Here is a 26,309-nt window from a genome sequence, read left to right on the forward strand (position 1 = left end):
CCCGCCGGAGGTGTATTTGGGACCAGTATTGTAACTCCCTGAGATGCCCTCCGCTCTCCCGGGGGCGCCCGCACTCAGCGGTGTAATGAGGGGCACGGGGTGTCAGTTCCAGCCCTCCAGCCTGCCTCAGTTTCCCGTCTCTGTCCGGCCTCCGCTTCTCGGGACCGGAAGGCGCTGCCAGAACTGCTGCGACAGACGGGGCGTCACGTAGAGCTGAGACGTGTGGGCTGTGGCTTTCGGTTCCCTGTGGGGCGTTGAGCGAGCAACTCGGGCGGGAGTGGCCCCAGAAGTTCCGTGCGCTGCGCGTCCCCAGCCCGAGGCGAAGCAGGAGAAAACCCCGGGCTGGCGCAGCCACCGGAGGATGGGCAGTCGGTTTGCGCCTGGCCCGGACTCGAGGGCGGTCAGGCGCCGGGGGGCGGGGGGCGGGGGCTGCCCGCCAGCGGCGGCGCGGCCGGGGCGGGCCGGCCGGCGGGGCATTTAAACCCAGCTGCTGCGGGCTAAGACGCACCGCCCTGCGCCCTGCTCTGTTCACCTCGCCGCCTCCCTCGGGCACCAGCAGGCAAGATGCGGTCCTCCTTGGCTCCGGGCATCTGGTTGCTCCGCACCTTCTCCAGGGACAGCTGGTGAGCAGCGCTGGGGAGGGAGGCGCGCCGCCCGGGGCAGCTTCTCTTCCGCGGGCAGGGAGCGGGGGCACCAGGGACCCGGCGTAGGCTGTCTCGCAGCCCTTGAGCCGGGGCTCCTTCACCTGGGGCGGCAGGAGGGTGAAAATGAATGGCTGGGGCATGCACGGACACACACACACACACACACACACACACACACACACACCCGGGGCGGACCTTCAGAGCCCCTCACTTTCATATTGTTGAGCATCTGGGCAAACCCGAACTTGCGGGCCTGGGAGCCGAAGCCGGGTGGTGAAGTTGCTGAAAAGTGGCCTTTGGAGTCGCAGAGTGTCCCGTGTGGTCTTTTCGCCCTTGGATAACACAAAGGCCGAAACTGAGCGGTCCTGGGCGCTTGCTTTGAGGGCCTCCAGGCCCTGAGAGACTTACCAGGGAGGGCTTACCTTTCAGATCAGAGCAGGCAGCTGCCCCTCAGCTGGGTGGTCACCCCCATGATGGGCAACACCAGCGACCGACCAGCCACTTCCCCAGTAGCTTTCCCCTGACCAAGGGAGGGGGGGAGACCACGCGTGTTGGGGTGTGGGGGTGCAGAGCCTGCAGCTCCCTCTTCAGAGGTCGGGCCGCTGGGGGGTCTGCTGAGTCTTCAGTGTTTCACTTTTTTTTTTTGGTACAGTGTTAGTTTACAAATTTTTCATCATTTACAAATTATGAAATTTAGCACAAATAGCCAGGTTCCTGGTTTCTCTTGAAAAACAAGTGAAGCAATGCCAGGCCTAAATCCCCAAATTGTATTAATAGGACTTAAGGAGTCCCCTTCAAACAGGGCAGGTGCCCTGAGCACGGCCCACTGCGCCTGGTGTTACAGCGGCAGAGCCCGCATCCTTAACGCCGTGGTCCTGGGCCGCTGGTCACACCAGGCACCTTCCTGCTGGTGACAGTCCTCATGCCTCCCTGCCTCCCTCACTCCGGTACATGACGCATTTGGTCCCTTTTGAGTTTGGGACTGTTAAAATATATTTTTTCAGAAACAGATAAAACCTGACTCTCATAAGGATATGAAAATGAGCATGGGTTAAAGATTTTATTTTACTCATAATGAGGGACTCAGAAGGTGTTATAATCTAGGAAAAAGGAAACGCAGGGGGTTGGGGGGTGGGGGACAGGGGGCAGTCACTGTTCAGTGGGGACAGAGCATCAGTCCGGGGAGGTGAAAAGACCCGGAGACGGATGGCGAAGGCAGCTGCACAGCAGTGTGAAGGCAGTTAATGCCACTGCACCATTTACTTAAAAATGGTTAAAATGGAAAATGTTATGTTACATATACAGGGTCTGGCAAAATAACACCCCTTTTTATTACAAAATCGTAAGCATGTAATTCTGTAACACAACAATATCACACTCAAGTGCACCATGACATTTTAGGTAACATGTTCAAATGAAAACCATAAATTACTACACCCATACTATTACCCTACCAACCACACTCAAGCCAGACCCTGGGTTTTACCATAATTTTAAAAAGAGAGACTCCAAAGAACATGCACACTTATAAATCAGGTTTTACCTGCTCTACCTATAAATCTGGGCAAATTCATCCTTTCTTGAGGTTCCCCAAACATCCTAAGGTCCTTGGGCTGCCCAGGAAGTGACCTTCCTTATTTGCCTATAAGAGAAAACAGTAAGCCCGTTTCTTGGCGGGGGGGAGGGGAGGGATTGTTAATTGGTATTGGCTTCATAGAGTCCACCTTAGTTCCTTAAAAGGGCCTGGTTCTGTCTGATTAAATGAGTGTCACTGTCGATTATGACATTCGAGGAAAGGCTTTGGCTGCATAAACAATTTTTCTAATAATGCTGTGGTTTGAAACAAGAGGGCAGATTCTTATTGAACTTTTGCAAATAACCGTATTGCTATGGAGAGTAAGAAGACTCCACAAAAGCTGATGAATTCTAGGGAATCAGGTTGGGAGGATATTCACAAATGCTTCATTTCCGTTTACGAAGGTAGAGTCTGCTAAATTGTCCTGGGTTGTATGTAGCTTCAGAAGAAAAAGAAAGGGCTTCTTTCTACACCCAGAGAAGAGAACGAGAGAACGGCACCTGCAGTATTCCAAATGCACACAGTAACCACCCCTCAGCAGTCACTCCGTTCTGTGTGGTCCATTCTTGTTCCGCCGGGTCGGGTTAGCAATCTTACAACTTGTCTGCTTCTTGACGAAAGAGTTTGGACAGGTCCTGACTTAGTCCACTGTTGTGTCCTTGAAGATGTCTGAGTGTTGCCACCAGAAGCCTGTGCCCAAGAGGAAGTTCTTGGTACAGTGTTTTCTGAGACAGTTCTTGGTCATTAAGATAAGACCTTTGACCTCCAGCTGATTGCAGAGACTTCAGGAAGTATCGGAGTGAGACAAAACCCTACTGTAGGTGACAGAGACCTAAAAAGGCGAAGGTGAACTTATTACTGATAATTTTCCAAAGTGAGTGACCTGATGAGAATTTGTGACAAGAACAATGCAGCTGACAAGCAAGTGTAGCAGCTGTTCCGGAAGTATGCAAAACAAGACAAAGCCGCCCCCTCACCCCCCAAAACCTAGACAGTGGCTAAAAATGTAATGAGGCTAATTTCAAAGAAGACAGTGAACATAACATCTGATTTATTAAAATGGATGAACATACTTTTTATAGAGGAAAACTCTTGAGGTAGATAAAAATCCCGAGACATAATTTACATAACATAGCAAGGATATACCAAGAAGATCAGCTGAAGAGATTCGGAAGTCCCGAGAAAGTCCTAAACACCTGTGTGAGGATGCACATCCCCTGGTGAAAAACTGCTGACCTGGAAGGTGTTAGACTCCGAGAAGTAAGGTTGCTGCCCAGGTGACATTTCCAATCATAACCGCAATCATGACCAGTAGCACTATACTCTTATTATTGGGGACAGCATCACCAGATGCCGGCACATAGAAACAGCTCGTGGACCAGAGCAGGCACTGAGAGATCCACAGAAACTCCTCACACAACATACGATTTCTGAACTGTTTATATAATAACAACATTCACCTTTTTTTTTTAAAGACAATATTCTTTTTTTTAAATATTTTATTTATTTATTTTTAGAGAGGGAAGGGAGGGAGGGGGGAGAGAGAGAGAGAGAGAGAGAGAGAGAGAGGGAGAGAAACATCAATGTGCGGTTGCTGGGGGTTATGGCCTGCAACCCAGGAATGTACCCTGGCTGGGAATCGAACCTGGGACACTTTGGTTCCCAGCCCGAGCTCAATCCACTGAGCTATGCCAGCCAGGGCTAACATTCACCTTTTAAAATTTAATCTAGAGCCCTGGCCAGGGTGGCTCAGTTGGTTGGAGTGTCGTCCAGTAGACCAAAAGGTCACAGGTTCAATTCCCAGTCAGAGCACATACCCAGGTTGCAGGCATACGAGAAGGCAACCAATCCATGTTTCTCTCTCCCATCAGTGTTTCTCTCCCCCTTGGAATTTCTCTCTAAAGCAATGAAAAAATCTCCTCAGGTGAGGATAAAAAAAATTTAACCTAGAGGAGGTTGAGTATCTCGTCTTATTTCACAATTATTTCCATGCAGTTGGTCAACAACTGCATGCAACATATTAAACAAACCTGATTCTTTCTAGCCTCTCTCTTTAAAAGGTGAAAGAACTAATCTTTGTGATTTTCCAAGAGCTCTCTTGGGCATCTCAGAGATAGTCTTAGGCACAGAAGATATCCTTTTCTTTTGTGCCTAGGATTTTATTTGGGGAAAGCAAAATCAGGAGTGGCTAAGAGATTTGGATGCTTATCACGAGTGCTAAGAAACAGTACCTCTCCCACACCTTTGAAAGTGATAATATTTCATTTAAAAATGAACATAGAAGGTAATGCCATAAAGGAACAGCTCTTTCCTAAGGCAGTTATTTGTTTTAAAAAGTATGGAGCATTATTCTGGTAAGATGCAGAATTTGTGCTGTCTAGGCAGATTCCACAGCAGGTAAAAAATAACCTTATAGTCTCTCATTAAGAGCAGACCAGTAACCAATATTCAAGGAAATTTCTTGAATTTTAAAATCATGATTTTAACAGACAGAAAATCAAATTCTACTTTTGCATTGACATTATATTTGATACTAAAGGAATCATAGCCTCTTTTTAAAAAATAATATGAATAAAAGAAAAACTGAGCCAGCTTTGACAAAATTCCTAGACACTTAGTTGCTTCTCTCTAGACTCACTATTTGCGCACACTGGCGTCCAAGGCAAATCGAATCCCCTGTTCACAGCCTGCAGATTTATCTGTTCAGGTTTTGTCCTTCATTGTTCTCTCCTTTCTCTGGAACAACCAGTCATTTTAAACGACGTGTCTTTAAATTCTTGGCCAAGGATGTTTTGTTGATTTGAGAGAGACACGTGAGAGAAGAACATCAATTGGCTGCCTTCTCTTATGCGACCCCACCGGAGATGGAGCCTGCAAACCGTGGGTGTGCGGGAACACGCTCCAGCCCACTGAGCACCCTGGCCAGGGCCCAGCCATCTCACTTCAGGATAAAACTTCTCCTTTTCCTTCTTAATAAACATAAATCCATCTTATTTCCAAGGATACAAAGTTGTACCTCCCCGATGCCATTGTTCCTAATAGAGTCTCATTCATAGATGTGAATGGTACCCTTTAACCAAACTACCTTACATTTCAGTGAACATGACTGGGGATGTGGGGAGGCTGGCCGGTTATAAACAGCCTGAGCCACACCAACACTTCAGAAGGGCTCACAGACACAGCTCGGTCACACACGTCCTACAGCGGGAGTCTGACCCACATGCTCGCCAGCATCTCCCAGGTGGACTGGAGCCCTTTTGCCGCCGTGTGCCTCGTGCACTTGGCTTTTCTAAGGCTCAGTTAGGCTCAGTTTCCCTGTCAGTAAAAGTTGGGTCCAGAGCCATAAACATGGTATGTGGCCATTCTTGACCCCCTGTGGCTAATGAGGGTGCTCAAGAACTGTTCTTTTTCGTTTTTAAAAAAGATTTTATTTACTCATTTTTAGAGAGAGGTGAAGGGAGAGAGAAAGAGAGGGAGAGAAGCATTGATGCATGTTGCCTCTCACATTCCCCGCATCGGGGACCTGGCTGCAACCCGGGCATGTACCCTGAGTGGGAATTGAACCAGAGACCCTTTGGTTTGCAGGCCAGCCCTCTATCTACCGAGCCACACCAGCCAGGGCCCAAGAACTGTTCTTTCACTTTTTTGCTTGTGAACCTAGGTTTGGACTCCTATCAAACACTGCATGTTACTGTAGTTCCTGCTGTGGGCACGTTATTATGCTGAGATTTGAGGTCTATAAAGATGAATAAGACGCGGTCTTACTGTCTTGGAACTAAGGATCAGACTGGAGAGAGGGTGTGGATGCTTATTATCAAATTTACTGCTTCTACAAGTCCCCAGGGAGGACGTGGAAGTGAAGTGAAGAAAGCAGGCATAGCTAGACCTTTGGATTCCTCATCTGTAAAATGTGAATCCAAGTAGCACCTTCTCATAACATATTGTGCGGACCAAAGTACTCAGATCAGTGACCAGCTCGGGTTAAGCTCTGACTAGACATTAATTACAGACTGTCCCTCTATTTGCTTTGCCTACTTTGTGTCCGGCATTGTTGATTTTGCAGCTCACTGCAAAGCGTCCCCACCTACATGGATACACGGAGGCACAGGGAAGCTATGTTGCTTACCTAGCATCGCCCAGCCCGTAAGTGGCTGAACTGGAATTTGAATCCAGGTGACTCTGACTCCCACGCTGTCCTGCGGATCAGAGCAGGGAAGGGGGAAAAGATCAATCACCTGGCCATTTGGCCCTAGACAAATCACTTAATCTCTCTAAGGCTCCAGGGCTTTGTCCCTAAAATGGAAATCACAGGGAACCTGTATCACAGGGTTTTAGTGCATTTGAATGAGAAGCCACTTAAAGCACTTAGCCCAGTGGCTAGATTACAGTCAGTATTTGGTAACTGCTGGGTGCTTGCGAGTTTCCATGGAGGCAGGAATTCTCCCTCATTAGTAGGAAAAGGTAGCTTGTAACTTGGTGGAACAAAAATGCCTGGAAGTGAAGGTGTACCTGTCTGTTCAAGAGCATATGGTGTAGCTGCAGCTGGGTGCGAGGGGGCTGCAGGAGCACTCGCGGTCCCGGGAAGCATGTGCGAGCAGGAGCCAGAGAGTGCGGAGTTTCCGCCCATCTCCCTCAGGCCCTCTGGGTCCGGATGGGGCAGAGCTAGCTCCTTCAGGGCCTTTCGGAGTCCTCCACAGCTCTGGGTCTGGTCAGTGCCCTGCCTCTGTGTCCGCATCTGCTCGGAAATGTCTGGGGCAGCTAGCAACATGGGCGTCTTGCCAGAGACATGACTGGGGCTGCACTTATGGGGCTGGGCCCATTTCCTGGGGCCCTGTGAGTGAGAACAGCTCAGGACGGAGAGAAGGGAAGCCTGTGGGAGGAGGGACCAGCTGGATGAGCCTGGATGGGGGGAGGGGAGGCAGGAAAGCAGGAGCTGTGAACTCCTTCCCACCCTGCTGTCTCCCCACACACAAAAGCAGCTGACTCTTCCCACGTGAGCTGGAAAGGCCAAGGCTGGCCCGTGGCTGCTGCTAGGGCGAATGGCCCTGTCCTCCGAGTTTGCTGAGGGCTGCTGCTACCAGGCCCACTGTATCTTGTCTAACCCTTCTGACAGTCTCGTGTGGCAGCAGCTGATTATCTCATTTAAAAGGAGGTCGAACTGAGGCTCAGAGAGGTCAGACAAGTTGTCCAAGGTCACAGGAAGCGGCAGAGCCAGAGTCTGAGACTCATCCTCTTTTGGCCCAAGTCTCACGTTTTTTTCCCGGTTGTGCGACAGCCTCGGATGAGGGGTCCCGGTGCTGCCCGGACAGCTCGCTTGGGCCTTATTTTCCTGGTAACTGCAAAGAGCTACCAGGTCAGGGTAGCAGAAAGGGGTTCCTTAAACTGAGCTGTGATAGTGACAGGCTGCTCTGAACAGGGAGGACAGCTGGGGAGCACACCCTGGAAGGCCACGCCCCTTATCCTCATCTCTCTCCTTGGGGCCCCCAGGGCCGGGGCCCATCCCGCAGAGCAGAGCGCGTGACCCTGCCTCCCCTCCCCCACCCCTCGTGTGCTTGCTGCCCTCTCCCCAGCGGCTTCTGCTTCCTCTTCCACCCTGCTGTTTCCTCTTTCCCTCCTCACAGACCAGAATGCTGTGCGCCTTCCTGGCTTTGGGTGACACTGTCTGATTTGGCCCCTGGAAGGCAGCAAGGGTTTGGGAATGGTCCAAGTGGTTGGCCAGGACCCTATTTCTTCCAGTCCAGCTGTGCCAACGAGCACTGGGGTCAGAGAGGTGCTGTCTGGGAGTCACAGCAGAACCGAGGACAGACAGACACCAGAGGTCCAGTCCCCGAGTCGGTGTTTGGGGCGGAGTGGGCCGGAGAGCACTGCTGCTCTTGCTGAGACCTCATCCCCTGGGTCCTTCCTGCTCAGGGGGAGGGGACGAGGGTGAGGCGTGAGGCTAGGCCCCCACAGGATTCTGAGAGGAAGGCCACCGTCTCCCTCCCTGGACGGGACGTGGCTCTGCCACCATCAGTGCGATTCCATCTGTGCTGCTGGCCCAGCCTTCAGGAGAATGGCCGCCTCTCACACCCTTTCGAAGTCATTCCAGTCGCCTGATTAAAAACTCGGGCTGAAGCCTAAAGCCAGGTCCTTTCGTTCCGTCTCAGTGCTCTGGGCTCTCCACTTAGCTTCCTTCTCCAAGGAAAACAACCCGTGTTTTAATCATTGCTAAAAAAAGATCATTCTATTATCTACTCAATCATGCTATAAAGTCCTGGGCTTGTTGTACACACTGGCCCCCTCCTGTGGGACCCTCCTGTGGGCAGCAGCTCGGGGCCAAGCGCCGACTCACGCCCTCTCTCTGAGCAAGCGCCCGAGGCCCCGCCAGAGGAAGGGCAGCAAGCGCAGCAAGCAGAGGGCTCCTCGGGCTGGCTCTCAGTTCCGTGTCCTCAGGGCTCAGAGGCCACCAGACCTGGACTGTCCCTGAGACCTGGACTGCCCCTGCTCCATCTGGTACACCGAAGGCCTGGCCCAGGGTTCCTCCCTGTGCTGTCTGTCCCAGGCGGGCCTTTGTCCCCTGTGAAGTCTCCCAGAGGCAGTGGGGATTTGTTGGGGGCAGAGTGGGGGCGCTGTCACCGCTGGCCTGGTTCTTGTGGCTCCCAGTGCTCTGTCCTTCTCAGGTCCCCTGGGTCCTAGGACAGGCCACCAAGTCAGATCTTTCTGGGCAAGTGCCGAGGTCACCTGCAGCCACAGCCAGCCCAACCTGTCACGTGGCCACAGTACAAGCCCTAGACACCTACCAGCAGCCCCTGGCTAAGGCAGAGAGCGGTGGGGGTCTACTGATGAGGGAGTGTAAGTCCCCACTGGCCTTACATGGGCAAGAGGACTGTCGGCATGTCAGCAAAGCAAGGAGAGAGGACGCAGGGACCGGGCACCACTGGCTGGGTAGCCGCAGGGGAAGGGACGTCTTCCCTGTCCCCCGAGGTCGGCGTCTCTGCTGCGCTGTTTCTTGTTTCGGTCATGCCGGTGGTGGGTCCTTTGGGTGGCAATAGGCCAACCTGTTTGTTTGTTTGTTGTCTGTTGCTACTTTGTGACAATTTGTTCTTGGCTCCCACATCGGAGGCATTCTTAGAGCAAAGTCTTAACATGCTTGATAAAGCCATTATCGTGTCCCTTCAAAAGAGTAAGTTGGACTGACAGCTTATCGTTGAGAGATTGCCTGTGCTCCTCTCTGCTGGACTTGGTTACTCAGTAACCAGTGCTGGGCAGATGGAGGTGGGACTTGGAAAAGCGTCACCTCTCCGCCTCTCTGCCTCTCCGTAGCTTCTCAATCTCTTGTCCAAGATCCCGTGTGACAAGTGCCCCTTCCTGCTAACAAATGCTTAGAGTCAGGGGGCAGTCGGCCCCTCCTGGGACAACCTGGGGACCTCGCCACACACGTCCGTGGTCCTTGGCCTTCGTGCCAGTCCAGCCTGACCCTGCACCCAGACTGCCATCCTTCCCCTCACAGCCACCCTGGGTAGCTAGGCGAAGCCAGGCTGTGCGTCTCTGCCCTCTGAGCCCCCTGGGCCTCTGGATTCTGCAGGCAGGGCTGCTCGAGGAAAAGTGAAACCCGTGGTTTGTGCTGCGGGGGTGCAGCCGCTGTCCTTTCTGTGAGCTGCTGTGAGTCTGGCGGCCGTGGCCTCAGCTTGGCCCAGCCATTAACCTGACAGATGTCCCCAGTCCCCTTTGAATGGTGGCACCTTGGTCTTTTTCTCAGGACAGCTGCCAAAGTGGTTCAGAAGGAGGATGGAATTCGGAGGAGGCCTGGCTCCAAGTGCACTTTGCTCAGCAGCTGTGGGACTCTGGGCTCGTCTGTCCATCACTCGGAGGCCAGGCAGGAAGTCCCAGGGAGGCCAGTGCCAAGTCTTGTGCGTCCCACAGCACCGTGGAGGACCCCCTGCCCCTCCATCCCCAGGAGTCATGCCTCTCCCGCGCTCCTGGTTGATGACTCAGGGTTGGGGCCAGAGCTGGGAGAGAGGTTAGGCCAGGCCCCTGGAGAAGAGCAGGGCTGGACCCCTGCCAGTTAGGGCGTCAGTGTGGATGTCTGCTGAGCCTCTTGTCTGCTGCCAAGGGAACCCGGGTACCCTGGCAGGCCACCTGTGGGCACTGGACCATGCCCCAGGCACGGGGAGGGCACTGCTAGTTCAGCTAGCCCAGGTGTGTGTCCTGGGGAAATGCACAGGAGGGGGCGTCCTGGCCTCCAAATCCCGACCGTCCAGGGAATCCAGAGTCTTGCACTCCCACCACAGGGGAGTGTGGCACTAGCCCACCCCACTCACCTCCCATAACAGAGCATCGGGGGCTGTTTCAGCCCGTCCAGCTCTGCTCCCTCACCTCCCTAGCCTGTCAGTAGCTCTGTGAGGAAGGTGTCAACTCTGCTTTTCAGACGAGCAAACTGGTGTAGGGAGTGAAGCCAGGTTTCGCCTGAGCCCTAAGTCCTTGCTCTTTTCTGCCATAGAAACAAACTTCCTGCCGTGGACCACTGAGGGTGCCCCAGGTGAAGCCGTGTGCCTGGGGCGGGGGAGGCAGGACGGGAAAGGCAGAGGGAGCTGGCCCTGCCTTCAGGAGGAGGCCTATCACGGGCTTCCCAAAGCAGAGGGCAGAGCAGAGCCTTGCATCTCTCTCGCCTTCGCCTGCACGGTGTCCAGCCCTCTCTGATCTAGAAAATCCTGGCCCCCTTCCATGACTTCCCGTCACCTCCACCACTCGGCCCCACAGGACCTGTCCCCCCCCCTCCCAGCTTGGCTCGGTCCCACCTTCTGCACATCCGGGACTACGTGGCGTTCCCCAAACAGGCAGTGTTATTTCACGCTCTCTGCTTCTGCACACGCGGTTTGCTGTCCCGGACGCGCTCCCTGCCCCTGGTTCTGCTTCACCTGGCTGCTTCCTGCTTGTTCTGGAAGATTCAACTACAGCCTCCCCGCTGGGAATCCTTTCCTGACCCTGCTCCTACCCCAGGGGCCCCGGCATCCCTCCCCTGTGTCCTTGTCCTGCACAGCTGTCCACGTTTACGGCGCTGTCGCCCCAGCTCTGCCTGTCTCCCCAGTGGCCTGCGAGCGCTGGAAGGGCAGAGTTTCTCTCGCTCATCGCTGCATCCCTGCGCAGCGCCCGTGCATGGCAGCATGTGGATGTGGACCAGGGAGCCGTCTTGTTTCTGCCAGACAGGATCAGGACCCCAGTAGGTGGCATTATTGGGTCTGCTGCCCCGGCACTGCCCTGCCTCCCGGGCCGGGAGAGGAGTGTGGTGAGAGGGGCGCGGAGCCGAGCAGGGAGAACACCAGGGACGTGAGCAGGAGAAAGCCAAGGGAGGCTGGCCTGGGTCTTTCCTAGGTGGGCAGGCCTGGCGCTTGGGTGGGATCCGTGTTGGTGGCGAGTGGGAGTGCGGGAAAAGGGGGGCTGGCGACCAAGCTAGGCTTTGAGCCCCTCAGTGGCTCTGACTGGCCCCTCGGGGTGCTCAGGGGGCTCCGAGTGTCTGGTGAGGTTCGGCCTGGCGTCCTGGGTGATGCCAGGTGCCGCCATGGGAGGGGACTCACTGCTGGGCCTGTTATGGGAGAACAGTCAGAGCCATGGCCTCAGGGACCTTTCAGGTCCAGAGAAGGTGCAATTCGTCACCAGGGTCAGTGGCTGCTGCCATGTGGCAGTCGAGATAGGTTCAGCTGCGCCCCAGGAGTCTTAATGGTGACATAACAGGGACCTAGGGACTAGGGGAGAATAATATTGTGCTCACCTTTCTTTGAGATAGATGTGGTTGGTGCTGCCCTCCATGTGCCCTGGAGGAGGAAACCAGGGGCAAAGAAGGGTGAGGGACTTGCATTTGGTTGCCCCGTCGGTCAGAGGCCTCACTCAGAGCTTCCCACCTTTCCCCAGCCCAGGCAGCCTCCCAGGCAGGGCTCGGGTCGGAGTTTCCTGGAAGGCTGTGGTTTTCTTCCGCCCACTGCCCTTTGAAGGCGGCCAGCAGCACCCTCTCCAAATGCCCCTCGGATTCTCTCAGCCCGAGAACTGGGAGTCCTGAGCCATCTACCAATGGGTGGGGCCCAGAGAACATTGCTTCAGCCAAGCTTGCTGGTGGCAGTCACTGTCACGGACACCCTGGAGTAATCCCAGGTTCTCCAGAAAACGCAAGTCCCTGAGGAACCCATGCCCCCTTGGGAGCAGGTAGCCAGAGGCGCCAGGTTGCAGAGGAATGCGAAAGCCAGACTAGATTGTAGTTGGAACTTTGTTCCTAACAGAAGGGAGAGCCTTTGAGACATTTCGAGGCAGGTAATGGAGCAGGGCAGGTGTGCCTTCCCAGTCACAACAGGATGAATGGGGGTGGGGGGGGGGCGGGAGCGAATGGAGACAGAGAACCCCCGGCGGGAAGCTCAGGTCCAGGGGTGAGCCCCACCTAAATCCAGGCTCTGCTGAGACACCCCTTCGTCTTGCAAGCGGTAGTCTGCACGACACATTTGGAGGCAGTGAGTTTGGGCTTTGGAGGCAGATCCCGGAAAGGGCAGATGGAAGCCACAGTGACCTGCCCCTTAGGTTCATCGAGCTGAGGGATACAAAGGGCATCTGAGTCCCTCCTGCCCTTCTCCTGCCCTTCTCCATGAGATCGTCACTGAACCGGGGCTTTGGGTCTTTCTGAATGCCTGGCCCTTTTGCTTGGGCTGGGGGACCATCACGAAGCCCATTTTCCATGTGTTTCCTGGCTCCCAGCTGCTGACGCTGCCCAGCCGATGCTGACCTGAGGAAGCAGACAGTGACTCAGAGGCACGGAGCCCCTTCCCTGACCCTCAGGAGGAGGGTGGCAGGGGGGCATGCATGGAAACTTCATGGGTGTCTGGCTGATTTGTTCTTTCCATCCCCGACCAGTGCGTGGTGTGAGGGGTGGGGGATGGGAAAGGGCACATGTGATGTGTGAGCCACAGGCGGAAAGCATGACCTGCTGACCGGTGGGGTGGACGACACTGGGGCAGAGGGGAGGGCACTGTCAGCAGTGTTCCCACGAGTGTGTCTTTCCAGCCGCGGTCTGGGCTCTCTCGAACACGGCCGTGCACGGGCCGCTGCTGTGCTCTGGGCGTGTGAGGGGCGCTGGCTCACCCTGAATGCGGACTCTCTTCCCCCATCAGCCTCCCACCTGCTCCCACCATTTCTGGCATTTTTTAAAAAAAAGAATTTAAGCCCTGGCTGGTGTGGCTCAGGGGAATGAGCGCCGGCCTGCGGTGAACCAACATGTTACCAGTTCGATTCCCAGTCAGGGCACATGCCTGGGTTGTGGGCCAGGTCCCTGGTGGGGGGTACATGAGAGGCAACCACACATTGATGTTTGTCTCCCTCCCTTCCCCTTTCTCTATAAAAATAAATAAACAAAATATTTTAAAAATAAAAGACTTCAGCTCCTCGCCCGCATCTCTCTCACACATGCATACACGAGGCACCCCGACCACAGTGAGGCCAGATGGATGCAGAGGTGATGGAGGGGCAGGAGCAGGAGGAACATGCTGTGCCGGCCAGGGTGCTGGTGCTGGGCCCACCCTGTGGGAAGCACTGGGATGTCGGGACCTGGGAGACAGGGCTCCCGAGCCCCCTGGCCTCAGGCATCTGTTCCTACCCTCCCCGTGGCCTCTGCTCGAGGCATGTGCACCTGAAGGAGAGCCCGGAGGTGGAGCATTGGGGGTGCCGAGGCCCTGGGGCTCCCCGAGTGGCACAGGAGGCCCGAGACCTGCCTGCTCATCCAGATGCCCACCTCTTCCTGCAGGTACCGAGGCTTCATCCTGCTGCTCACCTTCTTAATTTACGCCTGCTTTCACATGTCCAGGAAGCCCATCAGTGTTGTGAAGGTGAGGCTGGCCTGGGGCGGGGAAGAACACGGGGGACCCTGGGCCCTGGCGGAAATAGACTGCAGCAGAATGGTCTGGACCTCGGCCCATGGCCATCCTTCTTCCGTGATCGCCGAGTCGCCCCTTCACTGGCCGGCTCCCCCTTTTGTGGGTGGCTGTTTTTCTAGAGAACTTTCCTAGGTGCTCCTCGAGAGTTAATTCACTGAGACCGCAGTGCTGGTGGCTACGGATGGGTGGAGAGAGCAAGGGCCCTGGGCCCTCTGGGCGCTGTCTTCACTGAGGGAGCGAGGTGGCCGCCTGTGTCTGTAGCCGGTTCCTGCAGGAGGAGGCCCCAGAGGCAGGAGCAGAGTCCAGTGGGGTTGGCCATGGTGCTGGTGTGGCTGGGGAGCGCGGTTGCTCGCTCTTCTCTGGGCTGAGCGGGCTTCCGGGCCCCTGACCTGTGCATCCCATTGCCTGTCCAGAGCCGACTGCACCAGAACTGCTCAGAGATAATCCAGCCCCCCAATGCCACCCACGATCCCAATGACACCACGTGGTGCAACTGGGCTCCGTTTGGTAAGAAAGGGGCCAGTCGCTTCCCCACTCCCCACTCCCCTCCCCAGGGAAGGGCTGTCCAGGGCCAGGTAGGCCTGTTGGCAGGGGCAGCCGAGCCACGAGCCTCATCTCTGCCATCTGCTTTCAGACCAGGACAACTACAAGGAGTTACTGGGGGGCGTGGACAACGCCTTCCTTGTGGCCTATGCCATCGGCATGTTTATCAGGTAAGAGAGAGGAGGAGCCGGGGTGGCTGGTTCAGAGCTGTTGCCTCCTGTTGATTAACAGGGGGCGCGGGGTCCAAGTGAAAGAGCGGGTGGCTCCCCAGGTGGAAACGAGACCGAGGCTTCTGCATGTGCGATCAGCGTGCAGCCGCTCTCGTCTCTTCCGGGGTCGCCGAGTCTGCTCCTTCACCCGGCCGGCTCCCGCTTCCAGGGCCTCTTTTGCCTAGAAAGGAAGGTGTGGTGGCTCAGAGGCGGTCACTTGCCCAGCTGGGATCGGAGAAGAGGGATGAGGGAAGGCTGCGGGAAGGAGATCCTGTCTGCACTGGTGCAGAGCAGTCAGTGGAGGGAGGCGAGGCGGACTGGGGTGGGGGCGGGGGCGTCTCGCGAGCACCTGAAGCGTCAGGTTCTGGGGGTGGGCGGGGTTAGCGCCAGGTCTGCGGGCATGTGCGCTGAAGGGTGGTGGAGTGAGGCCCTGTGTGCCAGACACGGGCCCCCGAGGGCACTGAAGGGTGCCGCTCAGGGTGTCGTGCTCAGGTTTGTGCTGCAGACCCGTCACTCTGCGGGGGACGAAAGGTAGGTTAAGGGAGGGCGAGACTGAAGGCCTGGTCGTGCTGAGAAACAGGTTGATAAGAGTCCAGCTAAGCTTTGAGGAGCGCTTGAGAGAGAGCAGTAGTAATGGAGGCGGGAAGGAGGCCGCACCCTGGAGAGCCATGTCAGAGAAGAACGGCCCCGGCAGATGGCTCTGTTGGTTAGAGTGTCATTCGGATGCGCTAAGGTTTCAGGTTCGATCCCTGGTCAGGACATAGACAAGAATCAGCCAATGAGTGCATAAGTGAGTGGAACAACACATCATGTTTTCTCTCTCTCTCTCTCTCTCTCTCTCAAATCAATTAAAAAAAAAGAGTAGAATGGGAGGGCCTTCGAGCTTGAACCTGCAGGGTGGGAAGGAGAGGCAGGAAACTGAGGCACCTCTGTTGTTTCTGGCCTGAGTGGCCAAGGGTGGGTGCCATTCACCCCGACGAGGGCACAGGGAAGGGCGCTGGGTTGGAGAAGGAGGCAGAGGAGTTCAGTCTTAGAGTTGTGAATGTCAAGTGTTTGGGGGCCCCCAGCCCTGACGTCCAGAGGGGATCTGTGTGTGGTGCTGCCGTCCCGGGGGAGGGAGAGAACAGACCGAGGGGGTGCACTCAGTGGCAGTTAAAACCACGAAAGTGCTGCGAGAGACTGCTCCTCGAGCCCTGGCCAGGTGGCTCAGCTGGTGGGAGTGTTGTCCCCGTACACCGTAAAGGTCACGGGTTCGATCCCAGACTGCTCCTGGGGGAAGTCAATGAGAAGTTGTGGTCAGCCAGGGGTAGGGGCTGCGACTGGCAACAGTACAACCGAACAGGCTGTAGAGAGAACACTGCTAGGAGGGTGGTCAGCAGTTTCAAGTAAAGCGGAGAAGCCTGGTGAGTGCCGGACAGAGGCTGTCCCTGGCTGTGGCAACGGCAGAGGTCACCGGCGGCCACCTCGGTCAGGGTCGCTCCCGTGGTGTGGTGGGGGAAGAAGTGGAGGCGGAGGGATGGAAGGGCGCAGACAGCGAGGATTAACCACAAATCTAACTCTGTCTTCTCCAGCGGGGTTTTTGGGGAGCGGCTGCCCCTGCGTTATTACCTGACAGCCGGATTGCTGCTCAGCGGCCTTTTCACTGCGCTCATCGGCCTGGCTTATTTCTGGAACATCCACGCGCTCTGGTACTTTGTGCTCATTCAGGTATGAGCCTCCATCTTGCTTTCGGCCTCTTGTTTCCATCACAGAAAGATTCTGGTCCTTCCCCGCCGCTCCCAGGCCGTGGTTTGGGCCCCACCCACCTGCCCATCCCGCTGCTCCTCTGTGGTTCTCTGCAGGGCCTACCCCCACCTCCCAGGTTGGGCTTCTGCTCCCTTGAGTCTGCCCTGGGACCCGCCCTGGTGTCACTCACTCACTCACAATGCTGGAGAAGCCAGGCCTCTGCAGCCGAGGATCTGGGCCAGAGGGCGCTCGGGGTGTGTGTGTATGTGTGCAAGGGGCGGGGGAGCTTGTACAGTGGTCCGTGGGGGCCCCTCAACCCTGACACTGACCCCCCTCAGCCCGGGGTGGGTCGCAGCATGGAGGTGGCTGCACACCAGGCCCGTCCCACTTGCCACCCCTCTCCCTGCAGATCTGTAACGGCCTCGTCCAGACCACAGGCTGGCCCTCGGTTGTGACCTGTGTCGGCAACTGGTTCGGGAAGGGGAAGTGAGTGTGAGCAGGGGCTTCCCTGGGAAGGCTGGGGGAGTGAGGAGGTCACTCATGGCCCCCTCATGTAATTTCAGGGGAAAAATTAGAAACTTGTCTCCATTTTGCTGATTTTCATGTGCTCAGGGAGACAAACATTTTAGTGACCAGAAAGCAGTATTAATCTTCCATTGACAAGGTTTTAAGCCATAAAAGACAACCTTAATTATACTTTTCCTCATACTAAATGAATTTCCATTTCTCCTGATGGCACAAATGAAGTCTGTAAGACTGTATTCTTTTTTCATGAACTGGCTTTTGTGCAAAAAAAAAAAAAGTCGCTTTTTAGCAGAGTTTCTCGCCCTCGACACTGTTCACACTGGGGGCTGCATGGTTCTCAGCTTTGGGCTGTCCTGTGCCTTGCAGATGTTTAGCAGCATCACCCACCCACCCCCACCGCCATTAGCACACCCCAGGTGGTATCAATCAAAACTCTTCAGACACTGTGGAGGTGGCTGGGGGGGCAGGGGGAGGGGGAGGGGGAGGGCTGGTACTTTAAGAGTTACAGCCACTGGGAAACAGAGAAAAGAAGACCTTGGGGGCTGGACCCCTGAGGACAGCAAGAGCTCCACTAGGACGCCCTGTGTGCTGCTCAGGGACCGCAGGCCCTGCTGCCCCTCGCTGGGTCCCAGCCGTCCCGCCCCCTGTCCTGGCACGGAGGCTGTGGCAGCCAGCTTCCCGCACTTGGCAAGAGCAGCTGAGAGGAACCCTGTGCTCGCCTTTTTACTTTTTCTGCTCTCCTCCCCTCCCCCTCCCTCCAGGCGGGGGTTCATCATGGGCATCTGGAATTCGCACACGTCTGTGGGCAACATTCTGGGCACCCTGATCGCTGGCGTCTGGGTGGACGGGCCCTGGGGCCTGTCGTTCGTGGTGCCGGGCATCATCACCGCCGCCATGGGCGTCTTCACCTTCCTCTTTCTCATCGAGTGTGAGCGGACCCCCTCCCCTGGGCCCATCACATTGGGAGAAGGCAGCTGGCTCTGGAGGGAAGCGTAAGGGTCATGGGGCCGGGGGTGTGACTCCAGGTGGGACGAGCAGCCTCTCTGGGCCTCAGCGTTCCCATGTGTAGATGGGCCTGACCGCGTGCCCTTCCCCGGGCAGGTGAGGGTGTGCGCGGCACGGGTAGTTCGAATGCCTGGCTCTGAGTTGGTGCTTGGCACATGCCGGCTGGATCTGAGGGGTAGAAAGGGGAAGGTGGGGTGGACAGGACACCCCCACATTGGCTGGTCTCAGCCCCATTCCCTGCCAGCCTGAGAGTTAGCCTGGCCGGGTGGTGAGGCCGCTTTGTATTGGGAGAACGGAAATCCCAGGGTGGCAGTAGGGTGATGCTGGCTGCCAGGAGAGCCAGGCCTGGCAGGTGGTCCCCGGTACACAACCACCCCCCTTCCTGCTCTCTCCTGTGGCCAGTTTGGGGCTGGGGACTAGCCCCAGTGCAAGGGGGTGGGCCCGACCTGAGGAAAGTTTCTTAGAAGGTTTTCATTTTCAGACCCAGAAGATGTGGACTGCTCCCCGCCTCAGCACCACGTGAGTACGAGCCCCCCAACCTGCACCCTGTCCCCTACTCCACCCCTAGACAGGCCTGGGGTGCCGGCTGGGGGGCCAGAGGGGGAAGCCCTGAGCCCAAAGCTACAGCACAGGCCCAATGCCACGCCCTTGGGTTGGCTCCTCACCAGCCCGAGGGGCCTGTGGGTGGTTAGCCCAGCCCGGGGGAGGGACACGCACCCCTTCCCGCTCTGGAGCCCCTGCCTCTCAGGCAGGGTGGGTCATCCCCTAGCTGGCAGGAGGTGGCACACGGGCGTGCCCACAGCAGGGCCTCGTCTCTGTTCAGGGTGGGCCGGAAGAAAACCAGAACAACCCTGAGGACCCTGGGAGCAACCCCTACTCTCACCAGGAGCGCAGCCTGGAGGCGGTGGCCGGATCCTCCAAGGAGCTGAGCGCTGAGCCAGCTGCCATCAGCTTCTGGGGGGCTCTCATGATCCCGGTGAGGAGTTGAGGGGCGGAGGAGAGAGAGAGGCTCTCTAGATTTTTCTGCAGGACGGCAGGAGATGGGGATGCTCAGGGGACCTGTGGCGTCCAGGGTTTCTTTACAGGAGATGCCTGGGGTGGGGTCAGGGGCTTGTCTTGCCGCAGGATTGGCGCAGTGCTTCTACCGAGAGTGGGTGTGGCCTGGGGGGGCTTCGTGGGGTGGGGGCGGCAGGTGCTGGTTGGTGTGCGGCTGCCCCTTGGGGAGCGTCCCCTTCACCGAGCCCTCTGCTGTGCCTCCCAGGGCGTGATCGAGTTCTCGCTGTGTCTGCTCTTCGCCAAGCTGGTCAGCTACACCTTCCTCTACTGGCTGCCCCTCTACATCTCCAACGTGGGTAAGTCCCGGGGCAGGGGGAGGTGAGGCAGGGTCTCCGGTCCCACAGGGCGCCCGTTAGGTGATGCCGATGAGTCTGGGATATTGGAGGGATCCCTGCCGAACTGCTTGTAGGGCAAGAAGAGATTTTTGTCTTTGAATGGAATGTCAAGCCTTGTGTGCTGCCCCTGACACCCTGATTCCTGCTGCCTCTCCCCCCAGTTCCTGGGGGGAGGGCTCCAAGCTCTGCCCTGTAACCCTCGCTAACTTCTCCACCGATCAGCGGAGGAGAGACCCACCCCTCCACCTGCTCAGCCCACTGAGGGCGGGATCAGAGGGTGCTAGACAAGGCCTGCCTTTCAAATGCCTCCCACAGTTTCTCTCAACCGCAGGAAGAGGCCTGGGGAGCCACCCACTGCTTGTAGCCCGGGCGGGGAACACTGTTCTCCTCTCCCAGGGGCTGCCTGCAGCCTCGGGGCTCTGCCCTGTGCTGGGTTGGCTGCCCTGCCCCTGCCCCTGCCCCTGCCCGCCCCACGGACTGCTCTTCCCGCCTCTGCCCCATCCAAGGACGGACAGAGGAGGAGAGGTCCCTTTTGTGGTTGAAAAGGATGTTTATGTCCGCCTGGCCTGGGTCTTTGCTGTTCCATAACTCAGGTGGCTACTCCGCAGGGAGTGGACCCTGCCCCAGTCCCTGAGCCTCAGAGCTGCACCAGGGCCCCGGCCCCCACCCCGGGCCACGCTGTTCCCTCCACAGAGTGCCAAGGGCCAAGGCTGCCTGCCATATACCGTGCTCACTCTAAACAGGATACCGTGGGCATCAGTCAGGGCCAAATCTCAAGCTATAACTTGCCCCAGAGCTCTTATCTGAGGGGTGTCTTGCAAAAATACAGGTGGAGCCTCAGGGCAGCTCCATGGACCTGAGACTCTTTGTTTCGTGGCCTCGGTGCTGACCTCAGATTATGAGTCAGCCCTGAGGGCTGGGCTGTCAGTCAAGCTTCTGGAGAGTCCTTTCCTAATCCTAGGGCAAGGCCTGGGACCCTTTCCTGGGTTTCCCTCCTGGCTCTGTACATTAGCAGAGACCTCAGGTGGACGGGAAGCCTCCTGGTGGTGGCCCGCCACTCAGCCAGCAGCAGGGCAGGAGCCCTCTGGGTGGGCCAAGGCTCGGGGAGAGTTTTATCCCCATGGGAAGGTGCCCAGTGGGCCGGGCTCCCGGTCCAGGTCCCAGTGCTCTCAGGGCAGGGCTGGTCTGAGTGGCAAGGCCATCCTGTCCGGGAAGACGGCAGGTCAGGCTGGGGGCCAGAGAGGGGGTCTGGCCACACTGTTGGAAAGTCACTTCAGCTGGTCACTTCCTGGCGGGCTCTCACTGCTTCCCCTGAAGAAGGAGGCTGTGGGCCTGGGCCTGGGGCTCTGGTCTCTCTGGCTGTGACCGTCCAGGACGTCCACCCCGAGCCCTCGGGACTGACCGCATCGTTGTGTTCTCCACAGCTCACTTCAGCGCCAAGGAGGCAGGGGACCTGTCCACGCTCTTCGATGTTGGCGGCATCATGGGTGAGGCCCCACCCTGCGTGGCCTCTGCGCCGCAACCCCCTTTTCTCCTGTGGGGGTGTAGAAGGAAAGGACAGGTTGCCCGTGGGATGTGACCGGGGCTCCTGCCCCACTGTGTGGCCCTAAGAAGGACAGCCCTGGAGTCTGGTCCTCCCAAAAGCAGTGGGTGCAAGGAAGACATCAGAGGCAGACCTCCTCGGGCTCGGGAGGGCCAGGCCCAGGCCCTCGAGGGGCGGAGTGACCGGGCCCAGGTGGGGGCACCAGCGGGTGGGAGGCTGGGCCCGGGGCAGCCTCAGTCGGTCTGTGTTCCAGGCGGCATCCTGGCGGGGATCATCTCCGACTACACCAATGGCAGAGCCACCACCTGCTGCGTCATGCTGATCTTGGCCGCCCCCATGGTGCGTACAGCCTGCCTGTGCCTGTGTACCTGTGCGTGGCTGCTGAAGAGGGTGCACCTGTGCATTTGTGCACAGCAAAGAGACCCAGTCTGAGAGTTGGGATTAGTGACCTTTGGCCTTCGTGGAGAAGCACAGACCAGCTGATGAACTTCTGGACCAAGGGAAGAATAGGAGATTGAGGCTAGATATGAGAGAAGATTTTCTGGGGAAAGGAAACAATAAATTACCATGTCTTAGAACCCCACCCCCCACCCTTGGGACCTCTGAAGGGCGAGAGGCCTGGGCGTGAGAAGGGAAAGGGGCAGGGCGAGCTGCTGGGTTCCAGGGCAGCATAGAGTGGGCTGCTCCAGACTTCTGTGCTCCGGCTGGCCCGTGACAGGGGGCTGGTCCGTCACGGGGGGCCGGCCTGGGGTGGGGGGGAAGCCTGGGCGTGACTCCGCCTCTCCCCCCCCCCGCCCCTCTCCCAGTTGTTCCTGTACAACCACTTTGGCCAGAACGGGATTACCATCTCCATAGGTGAGACGCTGCCAGGCCCCAGGAAAGGCACTGCCTTGGGGACATCGGTGGGAGGCTGAGGGAAGCAGAGGTTCTCGGTCTGATGTCAGGGGTCCACCCTGCTGCGGGGAAGGGGCTGGCCATGGCCCCTGGCCTCTGACCGGGCTGTCTCTGTTGCCACCGCAGTCATGCTGATCATCTGTGGGGCCCTGGTCAACGGCCCCTACTCACTCATCACCACTGCCGTCTCTGCAGACCTAGTAAGTGCCGCCCCCTCCCCGAAGCCAGGGGTCACTTTGGGGTCTTGGTCAGGGCCTCTGTCTCCCGGTCCATCTTCCCCAGAGCCCTTTCCCTGTTTCTCGGCTGCACAGACAAGACCCTCAGAGCCCTTCAGAATCCGCCATGGCTCCCCACCCCTTCCTCTCAACCCAGCGCCTCCTGTCCCCGGGTCAGTGCCTCTCAGGCCTGGTCCAGGCCCTCACCCGGCTCTCTCTCCCCAGGGGACTCACAAGAGCCTGAAGGGCAACGCAAAGGCACTGTCCACCGTCACGGCCATCATCGACGGCACCGGGTCCATAGGTCCGTGACTGGCTTTGGCTTCTGGCCACTGAGCGCTGAGCCCGGTCTGGGGCATGCTGCGTGGACTTCGGCCATCCCGTGGGCGGGGCCTGGGTCCCCTGGCGTGTCCCCTGCTCTGACACTGCTCCCCACAGGTGCGGCCCTGGGGCCCCTGCTGGCCGGGCTCATTTCCCCCACGGGATGGAACAACGTCTTCTACATGCTCATCTCCGCAGACGTCCTGGCCTGCTTGGTAAGGCTTCCTGGGGTGCCCACATGGATGTTGTGGGGTGTCCCGTCCCACCAGGCTAGAACCCTGAGCATTGTCCCCCAGGAGCTCTGGGGTGGCAGCACTTCACTAAGAGCCACTTTACCTGCCACGGGAGACCCCTGCTGAGTGAGGCTGTGGGCCCAGCCCTTCCTTGCCCTCCTGCCTGCCCACTGCTGGTCACCAGCACTGCGGCCTGAGCACGTGCTCCAGGCTGATGTCCTCCTCTCCCTCTGGGCCTCCCCCAGCTCCTCTGCCGACTGGTGTACAAAGAGATTGTGGCCTGGAAGTCAGTCCTGAGCAAAGACACCGGGTGAGTCCTCTGCAGAGCCGGCCCCTGCCCCTCAGCCCCAGTCTCACTTCAGAACCACGGTCAGGTGCCCTGCGCCCAGCCTGAGCCCAGCTGCAGCGCACAGCTGAGGAAAGCGGAGCCGGCCCTGGGCGAGTTCCGAGAAGGCCTGCCCCGCCCCTGCCGCAGCCGCTAACCTGCCCTGTGTTGTCCCATGTGTCTCCCTAGCTCTTGTCTGGCCTTAACCCCCACGCGGTAGTAGTTTCCTCAAGTCCCATGACTTTTGTGAGTATGTCCTGGAGCCTGCAACTCATGTGCCATCAGAGCGGGTCCTGCATGCAAATCCTCTCTCTGTCCATGTGATTTTTCCAACTTCCTCTTTCTCCTTGGGGCCAGTTCCAGAGACTGTCAGCCCAAGTAGAGCTTGGTGCTTTGGACGTGTTTCCTAAGGGGTCTGAGATCCACTAAGGCCGACAGCCCCTTCTCTGGGACAGCAGCAGGGCTTCGGTCATACCCCAGGGCAGAGGAGGCAGAGCCTGGGAAACCAGTTTCCTTCTGAACCCCACCCTGTGCTCCTGAAGTTCAGACCCAAGGGTCCCTGGGCCCCTCTGCCCGTGGTGTGCAGAGAGAATCAATACCCAATCAAAGCTTCTGGGACAAAATCGAATCAGTGTTGGTGACTGGCCAATGTGCTCTCTGTCTGCTACCTTGGTGGTGGGTGCGGAGGCTGCACAGAGGGGCTGGTGGCTGAGCGGTGGCGAGAGGCGGGCTCTGTGCGGGGCTGAGGTCTGCGCTGGCCTTTCCAGCTCTCCTCTTGAGAAGGAGGAGCTGGCAGAGCTGCAGACCTGGTCTGGACGGAGATGTGGGTTGTGGGAACCAGCACGTTGTTGGGGGAAGGCCTCATCCAGGGTCAGGGGAGAGAAGCTGAGAGCAGGAGGCATGGAGACCTCTGTCCTGCCCTGCACTGCAGGGGCAGGGGGCCTGGGCCGCGGGACCAGTGCTGTTTCCACCTGCCTTCCCTGCGCCAGGCCGAGGGCAGGGGTGGGGTCACAAAGAAGCAGACCGGGAAAAGAGCAAATCAAACCATGGGAAGCCTCTGTTCTGGGCCTGGAAGGAGCCTGGCGCAGAGAGATTAGCCCCCCCCCCCCCCCCCCAGCCTCCTAGACAGGCAGACACGCTCGTTTAGATAGAGGTGAGAGGATGGAGGCCCAGGACTCCCATGTGCCTAAGAGTACGGCTCATCCCTATGCGTGGGGAGCAGAATGAGCACCCTGCTTGGAACCAGAACCCCGCACAGTCCTGACTTCTTTGCTCACCTTTATCTTACAAGACCTTGGGCTTAATTCTCTGAACTTCCGCGTCCGGACGTGTCAAAAGGAGACGCTTCTCCCTAAATGCCTGACGGGGTTGATCTGAGGCTGAGATGACATGTGATACACGGTGTTGCTTTTTAAAGCAGTCAGCCGTGGTGCAAACATTGTAAGGTTTTAGATTTAATGGGGCCTTCTGTTCCCTGCGGAAGAGGTGAGAGGAAGCCCCGGTGTAGAGGGCGAGGATGAAAGGCAGTTATTGGAGGACCCCAGGCATCCGCCTTCCCCGTTTCCACTGCCAGTGCAGGAGGTTATGGACCCCCGTCTCACTCTCCCACCGCCCCTCTCCTTCTCCTTCAGGTATAAAGAAATATGAGGCCCCGATGGAAAAGAAGCACAGAAGGCCCCAGCTGGGTCCCCGAGTGCTCCCCGGGCCAGACAGGCCAACCACCACAGACTGCTGAGGCCAAGCCTGCAGATCCGACGCCAGCCAGCCCAGCGCTGCGCTCAGGGACGCTTGGGGGCTGGGGGAGCCTTTGAGGGAAGAGGACGCCAGGCAGAGGGACAGGCTGGAGCTGAGGGACAGTGGTGCCTGCATCTGGCTGACGGAAACATCTGCCCAGACCCCTGCTTGTTCTCGTTCTGGCACAGAAGGCAGAGGCTGCAGGGCCAAGACCCCCAAAAGGCCCCGCTGTCCTTTCTGTGTGAAGTCTGAGCCTCTGTGATCAGCTGGCACCTATGATAGGGTCAGAGCCCCGATTGCAGGGCTACCCAGGCTCTCCTCGTCCCTTTGTCCACCAGCTGTTCTGTCTGCGTTTGATCCTGCTTCTAACTCCTGACCGCCTGGGTTAAAGCGCAGGGCTGTCTGTACCCTCGGGGCCAGGGCAAGGTGGGAGCTGGAGCCCTTGCTCTGGGCTGGTGCCTGTGCCACCCCAAAGAGCGAGGGCCTCCCCTCTCCGCCCCACCCCAGCCCTCCACGTCTGCAGTAAAGACAACACGTGAGGCAGTGCTGTGGGGTGGGGGTGGGGGGGCACGACAGAAAATACCAGTGTGTATTTTGATAAAAACGCCAGTGTTTTGATAAAGAAGTGTCGGTGGTCAATGAGCGCTCCGTGGGCGCCAGCGCTGCTCTCGGCACGGAGAAGCCTCACCCAGAAGGAGGACGACGCCCTGAGCACGGGCACCGGGCTGACGAGTTCGGCTGGTTGGGGAGCTGTCACACGCGGGGCCCCCCTGTCCCCTGGGCCCTTGCGCACCCGTTCCGTCTCCCTCGCCGCTCCTGGAGTGTCGGTCTGAGCTCTGTAGCCGCCTCTCCGCACCCACGCAGCTTTCTTTGGGGGCTGGGCTCCTGCCAGTCCTAGCCAAGGTCCCCGTGGGGTGCTGGGGCTGGTCGCACAGGCCTTTCTGGAGGAGTTACTCTGGACAGTGCAGGTGACTCGGGGGGCGAGCTGAAAGCCCCACAGAAGGTAGAAGAGCCATCGAGTGAACTGGGCCTTTGTGCGGGCCCCGTGTGGCTGGACACACGTCCCTCGGTGCTGGAACAGGTAGCACACGCGCCAGTGGTGACTGAGACGGACGTCTTCGGGTCCCTAACACCGGCGTTGGGAGCGGGAGCTAGTCAGGGGCCCGTGGTCCGCAAAGGCCTTCGGGTGGCGGCGCTCCCTGCTCGGCGTCGGGGAACGCTGCCTGTCAAGGTTTTCCCGGCGTCGTCCCGCAGGGAGCCGCTAGATGGCGCCCTAGCCCCGTGGTAGAGTCCCGTGTGGCCCTGGCTCCCTCCTGCCCCTCGCGGGGACGGACAGAGGTTCCTCCACTGGGCCAGCCGTCCGCTTTCTTCCTGCCGCCGGCAGGTCAGGGTCAGAGGGCAGACACTGTACTGGGCATTTTCGAGGTCTTCGCTTTCCCCGCTCCCCCCACTTCCTAGCTTCAGGCCCGTGTCCTCATCTAGAAAATGGGCGCAAAACGCTGCCCGCCTTCGAAGAGCCCGGCTAGTGGGGGACGCGC

The 26,309-nt window shown here is 58.0% G+C and overlaps 1 protein-coding gene across 3 annotated transcripts; it reads left to right on the forward strand.

Moving 5' to 3' along the window:
* The first annotated feature begins 299 nt into the window (after positions 1–299).
* On the forward strand, positions 300–25,396 carry SLC37A2 (solute carrier family 37 member 2). 3 transcript variants are annotated; one of them, XM_036013811.1, is made up of 19 exons: positions 302–623; positions 13,979–14,060; positions 14,522–14,615; positions 14,743–14,821; positions 16,432–16,567; positions 16,995–17,071; positions 17,872–18,038; positions 18,597–18,640; positions 18,939–19,091; positions 19,377–19,467; positions 20,931–20,993; positions 21,303–21,388; positions 21,856–21,904; positions 22,070–22,143; positions 22,384–22,462; positions 22,597–22,694; positions 22,958–23,022; positions 23,227–23,283; positions 24,669–25,396. In XM_036013811.1, exons 1-18 carry the CDS (start codon positions 565–567, stop codon positions 23,255–23,257), a joined length of 1,527 nt encoding a protein of 508 aa, XP_035869704.1. In that variant the 5' UTR covers positions 302–564; the 3' UTR covers positions 23,258–23,283; positions 24,669–25,396. The 3 variants fall into 3 exon arrangements, with proteins under 3 accessions (XP_035869705.1, XP_035869704.1, XP_028383907.1); XM_028528106.2 differs by having other exon boundaries at positions 304–623; positions 18,597–18,634; XM_036013812.1 differs by lacking the exon at positions 23,227–23,283 and having other exon boundaries at positions 300–623.
* Positions 25,397–26,309: the final 913 nt, after the last annotated feature.

Source organism: Phyllostomus discolor, chromosome 13 (assembly GCF_004126475.2).
Source record: "Phyllostomus discolor isolate MPI-MPIP mPhyDis1 chromosome 13, mPhyDis1.pri.v3, whole genome shotgun sequence".
NCBI lineage: Eukaryota > Metazoa > Chordata > Mammalia > Chiroptera > Phyllostomidae > Phyllostomus > Phyllostomus discolor.

Bases quoted from the DNA above. Each gene is read 5' to 3' on its own strand.
- SLC37A2 (XM_036013811.1), top strand. From the start codon at position 565: ATGCGGTCCTCCTTGGCTCCGGGCATCTGGTTGCTCCGCACCTTCTCC. The intron at 19,092-19,376 runs GTGAGGAGTTGA...TGTGCCTCCCAG, and splicing joins GGGGGGCTCTCATGATCCCG to GGCGTGATCGAGTTCTCGCT. The intron at 22,695-22,957 runs GTAAGGCTTCCT...GGCCTCCCCCAG, and splicing joins CAGACGTCCTGGCCTGCTTG to CTCCTCTGCCGACTGGTGTA.